At 40.3% G+C, this 20,390-nt stretch overlaps 1 protein-coding gene across 5 annotated transcripts in view; it reads right to left on the reverse strand.

Moving 5' to 3' along the window:
* The window catches only part of kcnab2a (potassium voltage-gated channel subfamily A regulatory beta subunit 2a), a 157,427-nt gene that overhangs the window by 21,389 nt on the left and 115,648 nt on the right, over positions 1-20,390 (reverse strand). For all 5 annotated transcript variants that reach the window (XM_060909944.1, XM_060909946.1, XM_060909948.1 and 2 more), the window contains 5 exons: positions 16,823-16,866; positions 15,605-15,642; positions 15,387-15,466; positions 623-667; positions 158-202 (listed from right to left, as the gene is read on the reverse strand). In XM_060909944.1, the coding sequence (XP_060765927.1) occupies positions 158-202; positions 623-667; positions 15,387-15,466; positions 15,605-15,642; positions 16,823-16,866 (252 nt within the window). The remainder of the gene's footprint in view (positions 1-157; positions 203-622; positions 668-15,386; positions 15,467-15,604; positions 15,643-16,822; positions 16,867-20,390) is intronic.

Consider the following 20,390-nt stretch of genomic DNA (forward strand, 5'->3'; position numbering starts at 1 on the left):
CAAGTGGTACAAAAACAGACCTCAGCAGCCAATCAACCTTCAAATCTAGCTGAATATTAGATTCAGTGTTGGACAATAACCGACTAAACTCTGACTCCCATTTCATAATACACCTCAGCATTATTAAAACAAAACCAAAGGATCAATAAGAACATACTTTCCACCCCAGAATATTTTTGTGGTGATCACTAAACTGGAGCGTCTGGAGAGAGAGAGAGGGAGATGAAAAATGTTAATGACTCGTATTTAAGGTTCATAAAGAGCAGCTTAAATTACAAGACACAGAAGATTAAAAATATCTTGAATGCTAATAAATGCATGGCTTATTTTCAAACACATACGAACCTAGAAAGAACTGGTACCTTCTACTTTCTCGCTCGAGCCCAGACACGTGACATTAGATTAGACAGCTTAATTTCTAAAGTCTGATTTTTAATAAGTAAGTGGAGATGCTTTAACCACATTAAAGAGATCAACTGTGCATCTGATCCATAACTCAATACTGTACGAGACGCTGCTGTGGCTTGCATTAATGTTTCATGCGCACTTCGTATTGTTCTCGGCCCACGGCTGTTCCACTGAGCGGAGAAACAGACAGAGGAAATTAAAGATGTCGGCGTACCTCCATCCTTTCTTCTTTATGATGTTACCCAGCACCACTTCGGCCCTGGAACACACACACACACACACACACACACACGACTTTAATAGGAACTTGTTGATTCTAAGCTTCCTGTTCTTGGCTGCAGGAGTGGAACCCAATGTGTTCTTTCTGCTGTTACATGCCGAGATGTTTTTCTGCTCACCACAGTTGTAAAGAATGATAAGAGTTACTATATCTTTCCTGGCAAAAAAAGCTCGGCCCAATCCGTCCATTTCCCTTTGACCTCTCTCATCAACAAGGCATTTGTTTCCACCCACAGAACTGTTGCTCACGCGACTGAATGTTTTTTGTTTTTCGCACCATTCTGTGTAAACTCGAGACTGTTGTGTGTGAAAACCCCAGGAGATCAGCAGTTTCTGAAATACTCAAACCTTATACTCATCTGGCTCAAACCAACACCCATACCACAGTGAAAGTCACACTCAGATCACAATTTTCTCCATTCTTAAGGGGGATGAATTGTGATTAATTTCCATTACAGTCAACATCACCTGACATTACAGTCTAAACAAACTTAAATCACAGCTTAGCGAGCTCGCCATGTTGGACGACTGAGAAGGATGAACGGGGATTGTCAAGAGCAGGAAGACATCCTAAACATGATCGGTTTAGCAAATGAGTGGATAGACGTTAAATCAGGAGCCCCCGGTGGATGAAGTGATAAAATATCGAAAAGCCAAAATTCAAACGCACAACCAGAGAGGGGATGAGTAATAAAAGGGAACAGTCCAAAAAAGAAATGGAGAAGAAGCAAAGAGAGCGAGAAAAAAAAAGGGAGATAGAAAGGGAGATGATAGGTCAGATGCCGCTAACGACGACATGCTAGCTAGCATGAAGGCCGGCTTTGACAACGTGTCCAAGCAGATTGGGACCAATAGTGAGGAAAACCGAAAAGAAATGAAGGACATTTGAGAGAGTATTCAAAATCTAGGAAGTATGTTGAGACAAGAACTAGCCACTTTTAAGGAGGAGATGGGCAACAGGTTCGAGGCCATCGACAGGAGAATGGAAGCCCAGGGCAGAGATATTGCAGACAAGCGCGTGGTGGAGACCGAGGAGTGGAATGCAGATCTGAAGGGGATTCTCGCTGCTTCCCTCAAGCAGCAAAGGTGGTTACAGGAGAAGGTAACTGACTTAGAAGGGAGATCGAGAAGGAACAATATTCGAGTTTGGGGAGTACCAGAGGGCGCAGAGAAGGATTCGGCACCCGAGTTTATAGAGCGCTTGATTCGCGAGGAGCTTAAACTCGGGGAAGATGCTAGTCTACAAATACAACGTGCTTACAGAGCATTGGCACTGAGACCCGCCCCAGACAAGAACCCCAGAGCGATTATTGTCAACTTCCTGCAGTACCAAATCAAGGACGACATCCTCAAAAAGGCCTGGCAGATGACAATCGAGATTGGGGGAAGGAGAGTGACGTTCGACCACGACTACGCAGTGGAGGTCGCTGCAAAGCGCCGTAGCTATGCAGGACTGAAGAGAATTCTAAAGGGAGAAGGGATTAGGTTCCAGTCACCACTAACGGCACTGAGAGTCCACTGGCAAGGAGGCGTCAAGACCTACGGCAGTCCACAAGAAGCTGCGCGGGCGATGGAGGAGGAGAAGGGAATGAAGGTAGATGGACTGATAGAGGAACAACCGACGCTGGAGCAGCAGCTTGAGTCCGCTTTCAAGTGGCGCAGAGATGGGGACCAGGAGACCGACGTCGCTGGGACAGCAAGGAAGGAACTGAAACGGTTCACTTGGAAGAAATGAGAGGAGGCGAGAAGAAATTATCTCTGTGGCCTATATCACAGAACAGGCACGAACTTTTGTATTTTCTATTTGGATTCTTATTATTTTTCCCGAAGACTCTATTTGGTCCCTGGCTGATTTCTGAAAGTTACGCAAGTAGCCTTTAGGCATATTTTATTTGGGTGAAGGATGAGGGGAAACACTAGATGCTAGCTGCTAAGTACTGTTACACATGCTATGAGAGACGAACCGAATGACATAGCCCACACATGTACGGTATATATATATATATATATATATATATATATATATATATATATATATATATATATATATATATATGAGAGTGATTCCACGCTTATGGGTACTGAAATGGGGACATGAACTTATTTTTAAAAATTCACCTAAAACCATTTCTTTTTTTACCATCAGGTCACAAAACATGTAATCTTTAATGAATGATATGTTAAAAGATAACTTTAATTTTCTGAGATGTAATAAAAACATATTTATATGCCAAAGTCAGAACGTAACAGAAGTGTTGTGGACATATATATTCTCAATTTTAACAATGTAGAATTACTTTTTGAAACATAGGAAGGTGATGTTTTAGCAAATATAATTAATAAACATGTGTAGTAGAATAAACATACACATTCTTTCAATAAGATTAACATGGTATATAGCTAGATTGTAATTAATTTGTAACAGACGCGAGATGGACAATCGTAACAGAAGTAATGTAACAGACATCATTTTGGAACTCATAGGCTTGACTTTGGCATATAAATATGTTTTTATTACATCTCAGAAAATTAAAGTTATCTTTTAACATATCATTCATTAAAGATTACATGTTTTGTGACCTGATGGTAAAAAAAGAAATGGTTTTAGGTGAATTTTTAAAAATAAGTTTATGTCCCCATTTCAGTACCCATTTTGTTTGTTTGTTGTTGGGTTTTTTTTCCCTTTGTTTTTTTTAGGGTTAGCCTACTTGTTTTACTGAACGGGGTATGCTATTCTATTTTATTTCATTCTTCATTAAGTGGGGAGGTTTGGACAGTGTGGGTAAAGATATATCCCTATGCCTAACGTTTTGTTGGCTTTAAAAGAACCATAAGGACAAGGCTGGGAGTGATGGTTGGAATATGTTGGACATTTTTAGTGTGAACGGAGGACTTCAGTTTGGAGAGTTTTCCATCGCTAAGAGGGGCCCTCTTATGAGAGGATTTCCCCTCTCCTCACCAACAGGGGAAATGGGGAGAGATAAAGAACCCCAGTTTACCATGGGAGATCATTTTTTTGTTTACTGTTGTTTAGTTAGAACAGCTGTTGATGGTTTTTTTTGTGTCCATGTTTAGCTTATGGGTAATGAAAGTGCATTGGGGAACTGATGTATAATGCAGCATGAAGGTGTTAAAGTGGTATCACTGAATGTGAATGGGCTGAGTAGTCCAATTAAGAGGGCAAAGTTTATGGCCAAATTCAGAAAAGAAAAAAATGCAGGTGGTGTTTCTGCAGGAGACACATTTGTCTACAGAGGAACATGAGAAACTAAAGAGATTTGGGTATAACAAATTTTATAGCACTTACCACAAACAAAGTAATATTAATAACAAATTCAACCAAATTTGAACCTGAAAAAGAAATGTGTGATAGGGAGGGAAGGTACATAATGGTAAAGGGTAAATTAGAGGGAAAGAGAGTGACACTGATCAGTGTATACTGTATGCACCTCCAGATAGCAAGAAAACCTTCTTTGAATCATTATTTGACATTGTTAATGTAGAATTGGAGGGAATCTTAATATGTGGAGGGGACTTCAATATGGTGATGAATTACAATTTAGATACGACTAGTACAAAAAAGAATAGGACATGGCTTAGTAGATATACGAGTACGCAACTGGTTGATTTGGGAATAGTAGATGTTTGGAGAGACCTACATCCCTTGGAGAGAAACTACACGTGCTATTCAGACCCACACCAAACGTATTCAAGGTTGGACTATTTCTTCATGACAAAGGGAGATGTGCATAGGGTAGAGGACTGTAGGATAGGGGTAGCATATTTATCAGACCATAACGCAGTTTACCTGACAATAAACTTAAACAAGAGAAGGAGGACTACAGTGTGGAGGATGAATGTGGGGGTACTGAATGACAAAGACCTGGTGGAAAGGATGAAAATGGATATAAATAGGTATGTAGCGGAAAACGATAATGGGGAAGTAGATCCAACCATTTTTTGGAATGCGCTTAAGGCAGTCATTAGGGGGAATTTGACAACGCTTCGCAAGAAATCCAGACTAGTGAACTACCAGACACAAATTGGTCACTTAAAGGATTTGGAGAGAAAACAATGCCACAAGCGACCCAGAGGTACTTAGACAAATGAAAGAAACAAAGAATAAAATTGATAATATATTACTGTCAGAAGTGGAAAAGAAGGCTAGATTTGTCAAACAAACCTATTATGAGGGAGGTCCCAAAGCAAGCAGATTACTGGCTAGACGTATAAGAAAACAAGCATTGAACACCATATACAAAATTAGAGACCCCCAAACTAATGACTTGCTTACTGAACCAGACGAAATAGAGAGAGTATTCAGGAAATATTATCAAAACTTATACACACAACCAGCAGTGGCAGACGAACATGATATGAGAAACTTCCTGGACAGGTTGGATCTACCATCAATAGGGGAAGAGCAGAATACATTATTGACTGCAGATATCACAGAGGAGGAAATGGAAAGGGCGATCTCTAAGATGAAGAACAATAAATCTCCTGGCAGTGACGGATTCCCCTCAGAATTCTATAAAACCTTTAGACAAGAGTTGACCCCGGTATTGTTGGCCTCATTTAGACACAAAAAGAAGGGAAAATCCCTCCTTCATGGAGGGAGGCCATTATCACAACCATACCCAAAGAGGGCAAGAATAAAGAGCATTGTAGCAGCTATAGACCAATATCAGGACTAAATGTAGACTACAAGATGTGCACCTCAATAATCTCCAAAAGATTTGAGACATTCATGACTGACATTATAGACGAAGACCAGACTGGCTTTATTACAGGAAGACAGACACAGGACAATATTAGGAGGATGATACACGTACAAGAGACTCAACGAACGAAGAATAGTGCAATTTTAGTTAGTGTAGACACAGAGAAAGCTTTTGACAGTGTCAATTGGACTTACTTATACACTAAAGTATTTGCTCACCCATCCAAATTATTGGAATCAGGTGTTCCAATCACTTCCATGGCCACAGGTGTATAAAATCAAGCACCTAGGCATGCAGACTGTTTTTACAGTTTAGAGCTGGCCCCTTCCTCTTCCAACATGACTGTGCACCAGCGCACAAAGCAAGGTCCATGAAGACATGGATGACAGAGTCTGGTGTGGATGAACTTGACTGGCCTGCACAGAGTCCTGACCTCAACCCGATAGAACACCTTTGGGATGAATTAGAGCGGAGACTGAGAGCCAGGCCTTCTCGTCCAACATCAGTGCGTGACCTCACAAATGCGCTTCTGGAAGAATGGTCAAAAATTCCCATAAACACACTCCTAAACCTTGTGGACAGCCTTCCCAGAAGAGTTGAAGCTGTTCTAGCTGCAAAGGGTGGACCGACGTCATATTGAACCCTATGGATTAGGAATGGGACGTCACTTAAGCTCATATGTGAGTCAAGGCAGGTGAGTGAATACTTTTGGCAATATAGTGTATAAGGTGTTAGAAAGATTTGGTTTCAATGAGGAATCTGTCCAGTGTATTAAGGCGTTATATCAAGAACCGACTGCTAGGATTAAGGTGAATGGTAGTCTCATGGACCCCTTTTGTCTGGGAAGGTCTACTAGACAGGGGTGCAGTCTCTCTCCAACTCTCTCTGCAATATTTATAGAGCCATTGGCACAGGCGATTAGGCAGAACCAGGGCATCAAAGGGGTGGAGGTGAATGGTAGAGAACATAAGATAGGGTTGTTTGCAGATGATGTGGTAGCCTACTTGGAGCGACCCAGTGAGTCCTTCCCTGCACTGATGAACCTACTGGAGGAATATGGATATTACTCAGGATACAAACTTAATGTTACCAAAACACAAATCCTGGCTATAAACTATGCCCCTACACCAGAGTTAGAAAAGAAATACAAAATTAAGTGGAATTCAGAAACAATTAGATACCTGGGAGTGAACATCACAAAGGGAGTGGGGAGGTTATACGCTGCAAATTACATTCAGATTAACCAGGAACTCATCTCATCTCATTATCTGTAGCCGCTTTATCCTGTTCTACAGGGTCGCAGGCAAGCTGGAGCCTATCCCAGCTGACTACGGGCGAAAGGCGGGGTACACCCTGGACAAGTCGCCAGGTCATCACAGGGCTGACACATAGACACAGACAACCATTCACACTCACATTCACACCTACGCTCAATTTAGAGTCACCAGTTAACCTAACCTGCATGTCTTTGGACTGTGGGGGAAACCGGAGCACCCGGAGGAAACCCACGCAGACACGGGGAGAACATGCAAACTCCACACAGAAAGGCCCTCGCCGGCCACGGGGCTCGAACCCGGACCTTCTTGCTGTGAGGCAACAGCGCTAACCACTACACCACTGTGCCGCCCCTAACCAGGAACTCAGACGGGATATAGGAAGATGGTCAATACTCCAATTGGATCTTAGTTCAAGGATAGAAATAATTAAGATGAATGTATTACTGAGGCTATTGTACCGGTTTCAAACTCTGCCAGTAATACCACCACAGAAACAGTTTATGGAGTGGGATAGATGGATATCCAGGTTCATTTGGGGGGGGTAGGAGGCCAAGGATTCGATATAGCACCATGCAGCTCCCCAAGGACAAAAGGGGCATGGCAGTACCGAATCTGCAAGACTACTTCTATGCTGCACAGCTTAGGGCTGTAACTTGTAATAGAGAATATGTAGCTAGATGGAAGGATATAGAGATGAAGGTAGAGGCTAGCCCAGTACAAATATTAATAACTGATAGGGAATTGTTTAAGAGGGATTGTTGGACCCAATAACTAAATTCATATTGGGGATTTGGTACTTGGTAGTGAGAAAGTATGGACTACAGACTGAAGCAAAGATTCTGAGGTGGATAACCCATGACAAGAGATTCAAACCAGGAATTAGTGATTGGGGCTTTGAGAGATGGGCACATAGGGGTATTACAGCAATATGTACACTAGTTGAGAGGGGGGAAATGCAGAGTTTTCAGGCTTTAAGGGAGAAATTTTATTTGGAGGCAAACAAACTTTTTCGATATTTTCAGGTGAGGGATTATTATTTAAAGGAAATAAAGTTAGAAGAACCCAAAGAACAGAATATGATTATTTTAATAATGATAAATGCATACGAAGGGAGATAATGTAGAGTAATCTCAGCTCTATACCAAGCTATAGGTGCCAGTGGGAGTAATTCAACTGTCTATATTAAAGAAAAATGGGAAAAAGAGCTTGGAATAGAAATAACAGAAGACGACTGGTATAAAGTGTGCAAGGTTCAACACTCAGCCACTAGCTCTAGGGTATGGTGAGAATTTGGGTGGAAGAACATAAGGTTTTTCATAACACCAAAGGTTAAGGGGAGATACACACCAGATCAGAAATCATGTTGGAAGTTGTGTGGTCAAGCGGAGGCAGACCATACACGTGTTTTGGAAATGTCAAAAGATGGAGGGATACTGGGAGGGAGTCTGGAGTGTGCTGAGGGAGATACTGGGATACGAGATACCTAAGACTTGTTTGGTATTATATCTGGGGAACATCCCACAAGAGGAGGTACAAGGAGAAGATAAATACCTGGTGAAAGTATTATTGGTGGCTAGCAGGAAGGCAATTACAAGGGCCTGGTATAAGGCAGACCCCCCAACTAGAGATCAGTGGCTGAGCATTGTGGAGGAGATTTGTGATATGGAGCGGTTCACACATACCTTGAGAATGAGGGAGGAACAGTTTGAAAGGAAATGGGAGAAATGGAATTGTTACAGAAAGGGTAAGGATCATACCACTAGAAATTATAGTCATGACAACTGAACAACACAGAATTGTTGCATTGTGACCGAATGGAAGGACCTATAAGCTGTTAATGGAAGGTTTTGTCTTTGTTTTTTGCGTATTATTGTATTTGAATGAAAAAATCCAATAAAAATTAAAAGTTTAAAAAAAAAAAAAAAAAAAAGTGTCTTTAGAGTTGAGGAGCAGGAAATTATTTCCCCCCTTAATACTGCTTTACATGCGTCCCACACAATAGGTGGGGACACCTCTCCATTATTGTTTTCTTTAAAATAGGTTTCTATTTCCTTTTTCATTTCTTTTATCTGGGGGTTATTTAATATGTTTGAATTCAGCTTCCATAGTGTAGATTTTGGATTATTACTAACGTTAATTATCATCGCTATCGGTGAGTGACCTGACATGTCAATAGTTCCAATATTACATGATTGGATTCGGAAGCTGTCCCTCTTAAATATATATATATTTAAAAAAAATAATCGATCCTTGAGTAGGTGGAGTGTGGTGAAGAAAAATGGGTGTGGTCTCGGCTAGTTGGGTAGAGATCCCGCCAAACATCCACAATACCAATTTCTTTGTCCTGGGTTACATTTGAATGAATCCATCCTGGACAACCTTATGTTCATATCTCCTCCGCACATAAGCACAACTTGGGATTCAGTAGACATCATATCAATCTTTTATAGAAGGACCAATCACTTCCTGGAGGGGCATACATGTTAAAAAGAGTGTAATCATCAACTCTCCAATCCTTCCTATGACATCGCATAACGACCTTCTCTATCTTTGGACTCTGAAATATGTTCATACTGGACCTGGTTTGATATTAGAATGGCAGCTCCTCTTCTGTGGCCTGATTTATAAAAAGAGCAAAATAAAATGTATAAATCCTCCTCTTTTTAGTTTTGAGTGTTCCATCTCTGTTAAATGTGTTTCCTGCAGGAAAGCCACCTGTGCCCCGTCCCTCCTCAATTTTGATATTATTTTACTTCTCTGAACTGGATTAAGTACTCCATTCACATTAAAGGATATCACTTTTACATTATGAGAATACTTTGCCATTACTGTTGTGATAGGACATTTCACCGTCTTTACATAAGGTTAGTGTGACATCTCTCTTGCTGCACAGAACAGCAGCGAACATGCATTGAACAAAGTAACTAATAGCAGGATTTAAAACCTTGAAATGTCCATTAGAACTTCCAAAAGTGGGGTTTAAAAAGAAACCCTGTGTGAGATGGTTCAAAGCAGCCTGTATGAGAGATAACCTCCTTTTTAAGTGAGGGCCCTCATTTAAGAAGAAACCTTTATTTATTCATCACATGCACACTTCAAGCACAGTGAAATTCATCCTCTGCATTTAACCCATCTGAAACGGTGAACACACGCACACCCAGAGCAATGGGCAGCCACACCAGAGCGCCCGGGGAGCAGTCAGGGGTTCAGTACCCTGCTCAAGGCCGCCCCACATCAACCTAACTGCATGTCTTTGGACTGTGGGGGAAACCGGAGCACCCAGAGGAAACCCACGCAGACACGGGGAGAACATGCAAACTCCACACAGAAAGGCCCTCGCTGGCTGCTCGGTTCGAATCCAGAACTTTCTTGCTGTGAGGCGACCGTGCTACCCGCTACACCACCGTGCCGCCCAAATTTTTAAAGCTTCCCCGTCGGGGAATCGAACCCTGGTCTGCCGTGTGACAGGCGGAGATTCTGTCCACTATACTAACGAGGATGACAAATGCAACCAAGGTGGCAGTTTTTGGAGAATGTGGGCATCGATCCCACTACCTCTTACATGCAAAGCAAGCGCTCTACCACTTGAGCTAATTCCCTATTAAACTATTTCTTAGCTAATTCCCCTAAGAAAAACCTCATCCATACTGACAAGTTCAGCCCCCCGACTTGTTGATTCCTATCAACTGTGGCTTTCCATAACTAAAAAAGTAAAACCTTGCACAGATAGTGAGGTGCAGGTCCCGTCCGGGTAAAAGACTCGCAGTCTGGCTGGAAAGGGTGTTTGGAATCATATTCCCTTTTCTTTCAAGATCTTCTTTGCCTCCGCGTATTCTTGTCTTTTCTCAAGTATACTTGGTGCATAGTCATTGTCTAGATTAACTTGCTTATTCTTCCAAGTAAAGCCCTTCTTCTCCCACGCTATTTGGAGAATCTCCTCTTTGGTTCTGTAGCTCAGAGACTTTACAATAATGGATCTCGGAGGGGCTCCTTCTCGTGGTGCTGGTCCAAGCGCATGGTGCACCCTTTCGATCTGGAGATCCATATCAGGTGGCAGGGCTAAGTTATGTTTCAGCAGCTCCTCAACAAAGCTCATCACTGATGTGGAATCATTCTCAGACCCCTCCGCTACAGAGTAGATCCTGACATTATTTCGTTGAGATCTTCCCTCTTGATCTGTTTGTTTTGCTGCCAGGTGAGTCTGGAGTTTTATTAGCTCCTTCATCACTTCTTCCACGGACTGTAGCCTCTCCTCTGTGTTCAAAATTCGTTCCTCCGCCTCGTCGAGCCTCAATTTGGTTTTGCTGATTTCTTCTTTAATTTCTCCCAGTTGTTGCTTGTCGTCTTGTCGGAAACTTTTTCTCTTTGCAAGTATGGTGTTCAGACTGACCTCCATGTCGGCGTCCTCGCCTTCTTCTCCGTTAGCATTAGCTGGCGAGCTGCAGCTAGCTGGGGACGGCTCACGGCTGGGGCTATCATGTGAATCAGCATTCTGTGCATATTTTCTGGTTTTGACTTTATTCTGCCCGTCTCTCGTCATAATTTCACCCTTATCCGTAGTTTAGGTTCAACTTTAAAGTGAGTTTACGGAGTTTGCAGAGCTATTTAATCCTGGTTGTCGGGGGTGAATTTCTATTATGCTGCCATCTTTGCGGCTGCGCAGTCCGAAGTCAGATTGGAATTAATTCATTCCGAATATAATAATAAAGTGTGCATGTAAACTCAGCTTGTGTGGGTTCGGTGCTGGTGATGACGGATGATCATCTCAAGGAAGGAAGTCATCAGCATGTGCAAATTAAACAAACATTATTTGTTTACCAACTCTGAAGACTGTGGACCACAGACAGAATTTAGGTCTATGAATTTAAGAAAAACAGAGGGAGATTCCTCAGAGTGTTCCATCAGATGAAAATGTTCCTGATTGCAGAAGAGTCAGTGGTGTTACTGTATGACGTGTCCATCATTTTAAATGGACGAGACAGGAGATGAACACCAAGTACCATCACTGCGCTTTTTTTTTTTTAAACATCCTGCAGATCTTTTTCTCTGCACGCTTAGGTGAGCACCACTGACAGCTCATTTGCCGAGACTCTTTACGGCAGTTAATAGGAGCGTCGTGGTTGCTAATTGGCCCCCCAGAGTGTGTCGATCAGAGCTCCACCACACACTCAATACGTCAAACGGAACAAGCCGTCCTTCTGAAACATGGCCTCCTCAACCTGCAACTCCTCGTTACCTCTAGAGGAACAGAACGGAACGGAAGTGCGCACCATGCAGATGAGTCTGACCCTCAGGTCTCTTCTCGCCCCTTCAGTTGTCATCATTTCAAAAGCAGTCAATCAGCAAGATTCTCATGTTGGTATCGCTTCTAATGGGAAGTTCTGCTGAAAGCATCTCAATTTAACATCTGTGCGTGAACATTTCAGTTAGATCTTGGCTGCTTTGAGGATCTGGAATGCTCAGATTTGTTTGGGAGTTTGCGTGAGAACACTGTGTAATCGAGATGGAGGCAGACGGGCGTGTGGGTGGTACAGCCTGGGTTTTTGTCAGGTTATGTGAGAAAGAGAGAAAGACTAAGAGTGAGAGGTTACGAGTGTATATATGCACGCGCGCACACACCTTGTGACAGGGTGAATATTTACTCCAGGGTGTCATACTTTGCATGTATGAGATCATGGCCTCCAGTGTTCCAAACCCCCCCCCCCCCCCCCCCCATTAGAACCCCACCCCCTCCAGTGTTTAGCACCAAGCTAACTGCAGAGCGCAATTCATTTTGTTTGCTAATAAAGCTTTGAATCATACTGCTCTTCACATTCTGCTGCAGGCTGCTCTACAAGTCTACAGGGAACGAGCAAGTGAGGCGAGGCGAGACTCAGGCGATTAGAGGAAGGAATTCACTGCTCACAGCGTTTTAGGCTGCGTTTCTGAGGTCACTGCTCCCTGTGGTAAGGAAGACGGAAATGTCTCCAGACAGCTAAGTGCACTGGAATACATTTAATAAGGTCAGCAGTGTGTGGAGCTTCATTATTGATGTGTTTTAGATCGCAGTAAAGGACTACAGCATCCGCAAAGCTATATGGCCAAAGGTTTGTGGATGCGTGACCATCACATGCATACGCATGATAGCTGCTGAACATCCCATTACAGATTTAGCTGTTAGTTTGGGGATGTAATAAAATGTCCTTTTTTTTTTTTTAATCAAACATGCACAGATAAAGAACGTCAGCAAAATATTAAAAGTGGTTAATTTCTAACAGTTATTGTCATGTACGGTAGGTAAATCTCAAGAGACATTTTACTGGATATATATTTTGTGACACGCTGATTCTATAATCTGGAGTTATACAGTGAGCATATAGAGTGGATCAACACGTCAGCCTAACTCAGGAGTTCCCAAAACGTTTGATAAGTGGACATTATGAATTTTCAAAAGGAGTTCTGAACTTTCCACGGTCATTGTGATTGTTGTCATGATCCGCATCTCAAAAAATAACCTCTGGCCTTACAGTCAAAGATCTTTTTTAATCTAGAAAATCCAGAACGTAGGTCTGAATGTAACTTGCGTAGGCATGTAATGAGTCACCCAATTCACGATACAATTCAGTTCATGATATTGGTTATCATGATTCGATTTTCCCCACAATATTTTTGATAGATAGATAGATAGATAGATAGATAGATAGATAGATAGATAGATAGATAGATAGATAGATAGATAGATAGATAGATAGATAGATAGATAGATAGATAGATAGATAGATATAAAAATTTAATTACTACGTTTTGATGCTGCTCAGAGACCAATCATCATGCAAGAGTTCGTAAGCCAAGTCAATGTCAAAACATAAAAATAGATTAGGATAGTGCTAAACAAAATGTCCGGCCTGTAAGGAGTCCGATTGCATGTTGAGAATTGATCTAATGTAGAGAATTGGAGAAAGATGATCAACTCTCAACATGCAATTGGACTCCTTACAGGCCAGACTTTTTGTTTAGCACTATCCTAATCTATTTTTATATGTTTTGACATTGACTTGGCTTATGAACACTCGCTTGATAATGATCTCCGAGTGGCACCAAAATATCGCACTCTTTTCCTTAATTTTTAGTACATTCTGTTTTTCTAAATCTTCACTTATATGTTTGTAAAGGTTGGACTAAACTCAGCCTATACATCAAAATATGAATTTTATTAAAAATGAAAAAAAAGTTAAGACTTTTTTTTTAATAAGCTTATATTTGTCCTGCCTCCACTTACTTCTCTTTTCTTTATCTTTCAGCAGCGTGTAAACAGAGAACTCTGATTTCTTGTTAAATCTATTTCTACAGTCAGTCACACAGCAGCTCTCATATTTTAGATCCGTTTTTGTGGCATTAGAGCTGTGTTACTTCCGCCTACAGTGAAGTCACATGTATTCCCATTATTGCACTCTCTGCTGTCTAAACAATGCAATTACAATGAGGAAAAACGAAGCGATTATGCAGCCTGATAATCATCATGATTCATTTATTTCACTGACTGGATAGGTCAAATTCGTATTGCAATTCATCGTCGCATGATCTCTTGTTGCATGCCTAAACAGAAGAGGTTTTTAAAATTGGAACACTAAATCAAATAGCATGCAAATATGTGATTTGTGATGGTGCAAGTGTTTAGCAAAAAGGTAGATGGATGGGGAAATTTGTCCATTTTTAAGCTAGCTGTTTAACTAGCATAGTTTAAACTACACAGTGCTATATGCCAGGATAGTGAAAGGACTGAACAAACATGTACACGTCATTTAAATGTGGCTTGTTCAAATTTCAAAATATTCACACAAATTCCATCTTCATAGTCAGAGCAGTATCTCTTGTATTACTTCATGTGAGCTTCTCTCATGACCTCATTTGTAAACGAAACCCTACTTTGGGAACCCCTGACATCACTGCATGCTGGAGTCGAATACTGAACCTTTCCTTGTTTAATACAGAATATTACAGCCCTGGTGTAGTGCGTTTCAATACAACTCAGATTATTACACTCGAACATGTATGCATGATTTAATGTAAATTATAAACGATTAAGAAGCTTTCACAAGCTGAAATTTTGTCTATAGTTTTTTTAAAATAATTTTTTCCCCCTCAACATGATGGAAAGCTCAATTCAGCTTTAACACAAAACTGACAAAACAAAACAAAAACACAAAGCCGTCCTGACAATTAGTGATTCATAAAAAAGGGTTTAACTGCTTTAGATTTGATTCCTCCAGGAGTGCTTTCCTATCGGCTCCACTTCCTTTGACAGCACGTCTGGTTTAGTAAACCGTAGCAAATCAAAGTACCGTCATGGTAATGACTCCAGGTTGTGTCATTGTATACGTGGAGAAAATTAATCCCCCAGGTTCACCCTGCTAATAAGAAAAGCTGATGGTTTACTGATGGTTAAATCTGACCCGACAAGTTTCTTCTTCGTTAAAGGTGTTTTATGAATTGCCTGACTTTTGTGCCACTTCTGTGACCTTTGGATGGACTCAACACCCGCGTTCATACAAAAAAAACCCCAAAAGAAACAAACAAAAAAAATCCCACAACCCAAACATGGATGATTCAGTCGGATTATACCGTATGACTCGTTAGGGGTTAAACTGGAACACAGACATATGTTCCAGAGCCTGGTGACGACTAAACACGGCATGGCGAGGAGTTCTGGCTCACTCACTTTCCTGCAGCGTAGACCTCAGCCGTGTCGAACAGATTGATCCCGTTCTCGTAAGCCAGAGTCATCAGCTGTTCAGCCATCTGCCGGAGAGGAAAAGAGGAGGAGAGGGAAAAACGGGGGAAGAGCTGCTTCAGTCTCTTTAATTCAAACCTCTCTTAACTTGTATATTATTTTAATCCAAGCTGTTTTAAGATTAATGTGTTTTGGTGAGATCTTACCTCGTCTGTGATCTGACCGCCAAACGTCACCCATGTTCCTGTAGAAAAAAACGTGAAATCACTCCCTGCTGTCCATACAGCTAACACGCGTCACATTTCTAAATAAAAACACTGTTCTGAAGAGCTTTCTTCTAATCCACAGACAAGCGTAACCCTAAATCATTACAGGAACGCGTGAGCAGTAACTAAAGGTGCTCTCTGCAATTTTTTCTTAATAGCACAATTAACCTGGAAAAGATTTTAGAAAACATGATCAGCGCATGCGCGTTATGCAGTTTATAAAACTACAGTTTGGGCTGGAACGATTGTGCTACCTGTCAGTCAGTCAGTCTTTTCACAGACACGTCCCAAAGCGGCTGTATGCCACCCCCATATCAGCCTGTTCCGAATTCGTTAGGCGCCCAGTGCAGCCAGATACTCTTAATGGGAGTGAAAAATCATGCTGTGCTTAACTTAAACTTAATGACAAGAAATGCAGTGACACAACAAACCTTTTTAGTGCTTTTTTGCCAAGATGTCAGTGTGGGTGGGAATCAAAGAAAGAATAGCAAAAATTTTTTAAAAAATCGTTCAAAAAGTTAAACTTCACTGACTTGACCGCTAGAGCTCTCATCTTACGTAATCTTAAACTTTTCAAAGATTAGGTCACCTTTGAAGAAAAAAAAAATCCGGTAGCTATGAACAATTGCTTTACCCAAGCTTCGCCCCTTCTCTCATAGCTCTATTTGGACAGGATTAGTTTCTCTGAGTGTAATATTTTTAAAGTCTCCTCTGTGATAAAGGAATGAACTTCTGGATGATTGTGTGGTACAAGCAGCCTGAAAATATTTTCAGATATAATGATTTTATTTTCCTTTTTTATTAATAATAATAATAATAATAAGTCATGGGCTCTCTGCATACTCTGAGACAGTGGCATACATCTCCCATCACATAAGCTATTCCTCCAAAGCATTCATCAATTTGTGGTTCAGGAAGTGGACACACGATAAAGATAAATGCAAGAGGCAGCATCAGCACGCAAAATTACTGACGTCTCAGATCCAGATGGAACTCAAACGAAGTAATTTTCTGACTGAGATAAACAGGAAGTGACGCGGTCGACCTGGATGAAAAAGTCACAGAGAAGCACCTGCAAATGATGGAATTACTCCAGCAGACCATGTAAATGTTACCTTCTCACAACAGTGCTCATGATGACCTACAGAAAGCACTTACCTAACCCAAGGCACGACACCCTCAATCCAGACTTGCCAAGATTTCTGTAATGATACAAACAAAATAAAATTAAAAAAAAAAAAAATCATTAAATTTGTTCACCGGGTTTTCAACTTGATTTAAATGAAAAACCTGCAGCTCACAAGAGAAAATTCAGCATGTCAGAGATCTCGGGGGGAACAAACAAACAAACCATCATCACATCAACAATCAGATGAATACAGACTGGATACTACTCGTTAAATCCACTAGCGGTGAACCTGATTTTGAAACAAACTGCAATGGAACTCTTCACTGGAAAAAGAAGAGAAAAGGGAAAAAAAAGTCACACTCCTCCAACATTTCAAATAAAAAACAAACAAACAAACAAAAAAATCCCCCAACCCTCTTTGTGTACTCATGCAAGTCAGATTACATCGTCAGCTGAATACTTTAAAGTAAATCAAATATGTTAAACATTCCTAAGCTTTGTGGTCTGCTAATGGTGCATGGCTAGGCAATATCAACGGAATCTCCCTGCTAAGCTCACAGCTCAGTCACGGAAGCTACGCAAGAAGGAAACGCTGCTTCGGAGACGGTAAGATGATCCCCGTTATCCACAGAGCCTAATCTAGAAATCTGAAAATAGGGGACAGATCTCTCACTAGTTGTAGAAACAGGGGACAGAAAATATTAACATGGGTAAAAATATCCCTCATTTGTTCCAGTTAGTGGGGACAGAAAAATAAGTAATACATTGGTAGATATTTTCAAGAGTAGCTACATCTATAAACAGAACAGTTTTATTAATAAAACTAAATACATGTAACAAACATTCATATCAGATGTTAATCTATATAATATCATAATTATGGCACTATACATATCCTTTAATACAGTGATGTGAAAACCATATCAGCAAACACTTATCCACAGTTTATAGTATTGCACAAACATTATGATCAGAACTGAACTTTAAAAATGTAAAGATTTTAGATCAAAAACTATATGAAGAACTATATACTGCAAAACCTTACAAATATGACTAGTTTTCTGTTATATGACTAGGTTACTGTTTTACTATAAATCATGTGACTAGCCTATTTTTACCAATTTGACCGCCAGTAGTATAATGCTGCATTTCAAATATGACTAGGTTAATATTACATCATTTGATATAGTTAAGTCTAAAATCCATGTAGTCTTGCCACTATTAATTAATAGTAAGATGAAAAATCTGACTTTCTGAATAAAATAAAATCACTATCAAATATTTAAAAATGCTATCATATTTGTTTTGTTCAGACCACCTTTCATGAAAGTGAAAAACATTAAACAATCTACCCATGTTTAAACTAGATTTTGACAAATGACTGGAGACAATCTCAAAATTCAGACTTCCTAAAAAGTATATAATCTTTATCATTTACAATCTTACAGTACCTACAATTACACAAGAACAGATTAAATATATTTCATAATATTTTTAAATAAAACTTACATAAGACCAAATATTATCAAACTAATTGTATATTGGCATTAGGAAAATGTCAAATTCAAACTACAAAAACCATCATCAATCAGAATCAAATGACTTCGTATGTCTTCACACGGTCATATAATTACTCTAAGATCATATTTGTACACAAACTTATGATGTTTGGATGAGACAGAACGATATGCCGTGTGCTTTTGGGTATTTTTAAAACACTTCACACGATTGGCTGAGATACACTGCCTTCCGGTTCAGTGACCAATGATATAATAGTTCACAAAACTGTTTTACCTGCTAAATAAACCATTCGGAATACTTCGGTCCTTTCCGATATTTTCCGATTGGTGTGCAAACAACGCTATATTTACCGCAGTGCTTGCTAGCTGGTGCTGACAAATTGATACGCACAAGATTCAGTAAAACGCGACTACACGCGCTCTACTTATAAATGCAAGGCAAGGCAAGGCAAGTTTATTTATATAGCACATTTCATACACAATGGCAATTCAATGTGCTTTACAGAAGTAAAAACAAAACAGTAAACAATAGAGAAATAAAATTACATAAAATAATTTTCTTTATTCTAAAATAATTAATTAAAAGAATTAAAAGAATTAAAAGAAAATAATAAGAATTAAACAGTAGAAATAAAATATTAAAATGCCAAAAAGAAAAAGGAGAAAAAGAAAGAGAAAGGGAAAAAAAAACTAGCAGAATAAAATAGAATAAAGTTAAAGTAAATTTAAAACATGCAGAGAAAGTAAAGATTATAAAAAATGTAAAAATATTAATTATTTAACAGAAAGCATCTGAAAACAACTTGGTCTTTAGTCTAGATTTGAAGCTGCCAACAGCAGCAGCATTTTTAATGTCCTCTGGCAGTTGGTTCCATAGCTGTACTGCATAGTAGCTAAAAGCTGCTTCACCACACTTTGTTTTAACAACTGGTTTTAATAGTAAATTTTTCTGTTGCGATCTGGTAGATCTGATTGGGTTAGGCCGCTGCAACATATCAGAGAGGTAATTGGGCCCTGTACCATTTAGAGATTTGTACACCAGCAGCAATGCTTGTGACAAAATGAATAGATACGCGATATCACTCTCGCGCCCAAAAAGTGGATGTGCGACAGACAGATAAAAAAACGCATATTATCGTTTATTATTATTGTCTGGCTCTGATCCAGACAGATCAGGTCAGTAGAACTGCATGATTACACCAACAACTTGGCTAAAAGAAAATGGCTGATTGGTGACACTCATCCCTACCTGCCTCAAATCTAGCGTCACTACTAGGAGTTGCACAGACTGGGGGGTTCATTCTTACATGGCGAATGCTGTAGGAATGGGGAGGGGGAGGAGTCCGGCAGACAGTAAAAATAACTATTTCAGAAAAAAAAAAGCAAGCCGATTCTAACATCAGTTGCACAAGACTATGCCAAGAAAAGTTGACAACCAGTGCTGTGTGAAAGAGTGCTTTTGGAGCTACGGGCTATACGTCAGTATCCAATCCCACTTGGCTAGTTTAGAGTCAAGTCAGCAGTGCAGTGCACACTGGTTTCAAAAACTGACCCAGGCTCTCTTTCGGATGCTCCTGAGGTCAGAGTTGAATGTAGCAGAAAAAGACACACCTGCAGATCACATCCTCCATCCATCGTCAGTTTAATAATAATAAAAACGAGCTTCCATGCTGTGCATGTTCAATTTCAGAATCAGAAACCTCTCACACAAAGTGAATTATAAGAATTGGTCCTTAGTGTCATTTTAGTTGTTGACTGTTTATTGATTTTTTTTCCTTTAATATTTTTTTAATTACTAGTCCTGATGCACTTTGAGTCACCATCACTCCAGATAACTATTTAAAAAAAAACTCCAAGAAGGCCCTAGTGAGCCGTGAGATATGCGTTTGCTCTGCAGGATGCTGAATGCAGCAGATGGAGGCGTCAACGAGACGAGACATGGCTGTCTCCCTTACAAATTAAACCACTCACCTCCTCATCACAAAGTCTCAAGTGAAAAGCAAGAGCCCCCCCACCCCCACATCTGCCTCCTGTCAAGCCTCCAGACCCTCAGGATTTCATCTCATGATGAAATTCT

The sequence above is a fragment of the Neoarius graeffei genome, chromosome 26, assembly GCF_027579695.1.
Source record: "Neoarius graeffei isolate fNeoGra1 chromosome 26, fNeoGra1.pri, whole genome shotgun sequence".
Lineage (NCBI taxonomy): Eukaryota > Metazoa > Chordata > Actinopteri > Siluriformes > Ariidae > Neoarius > Neoarius graeffei.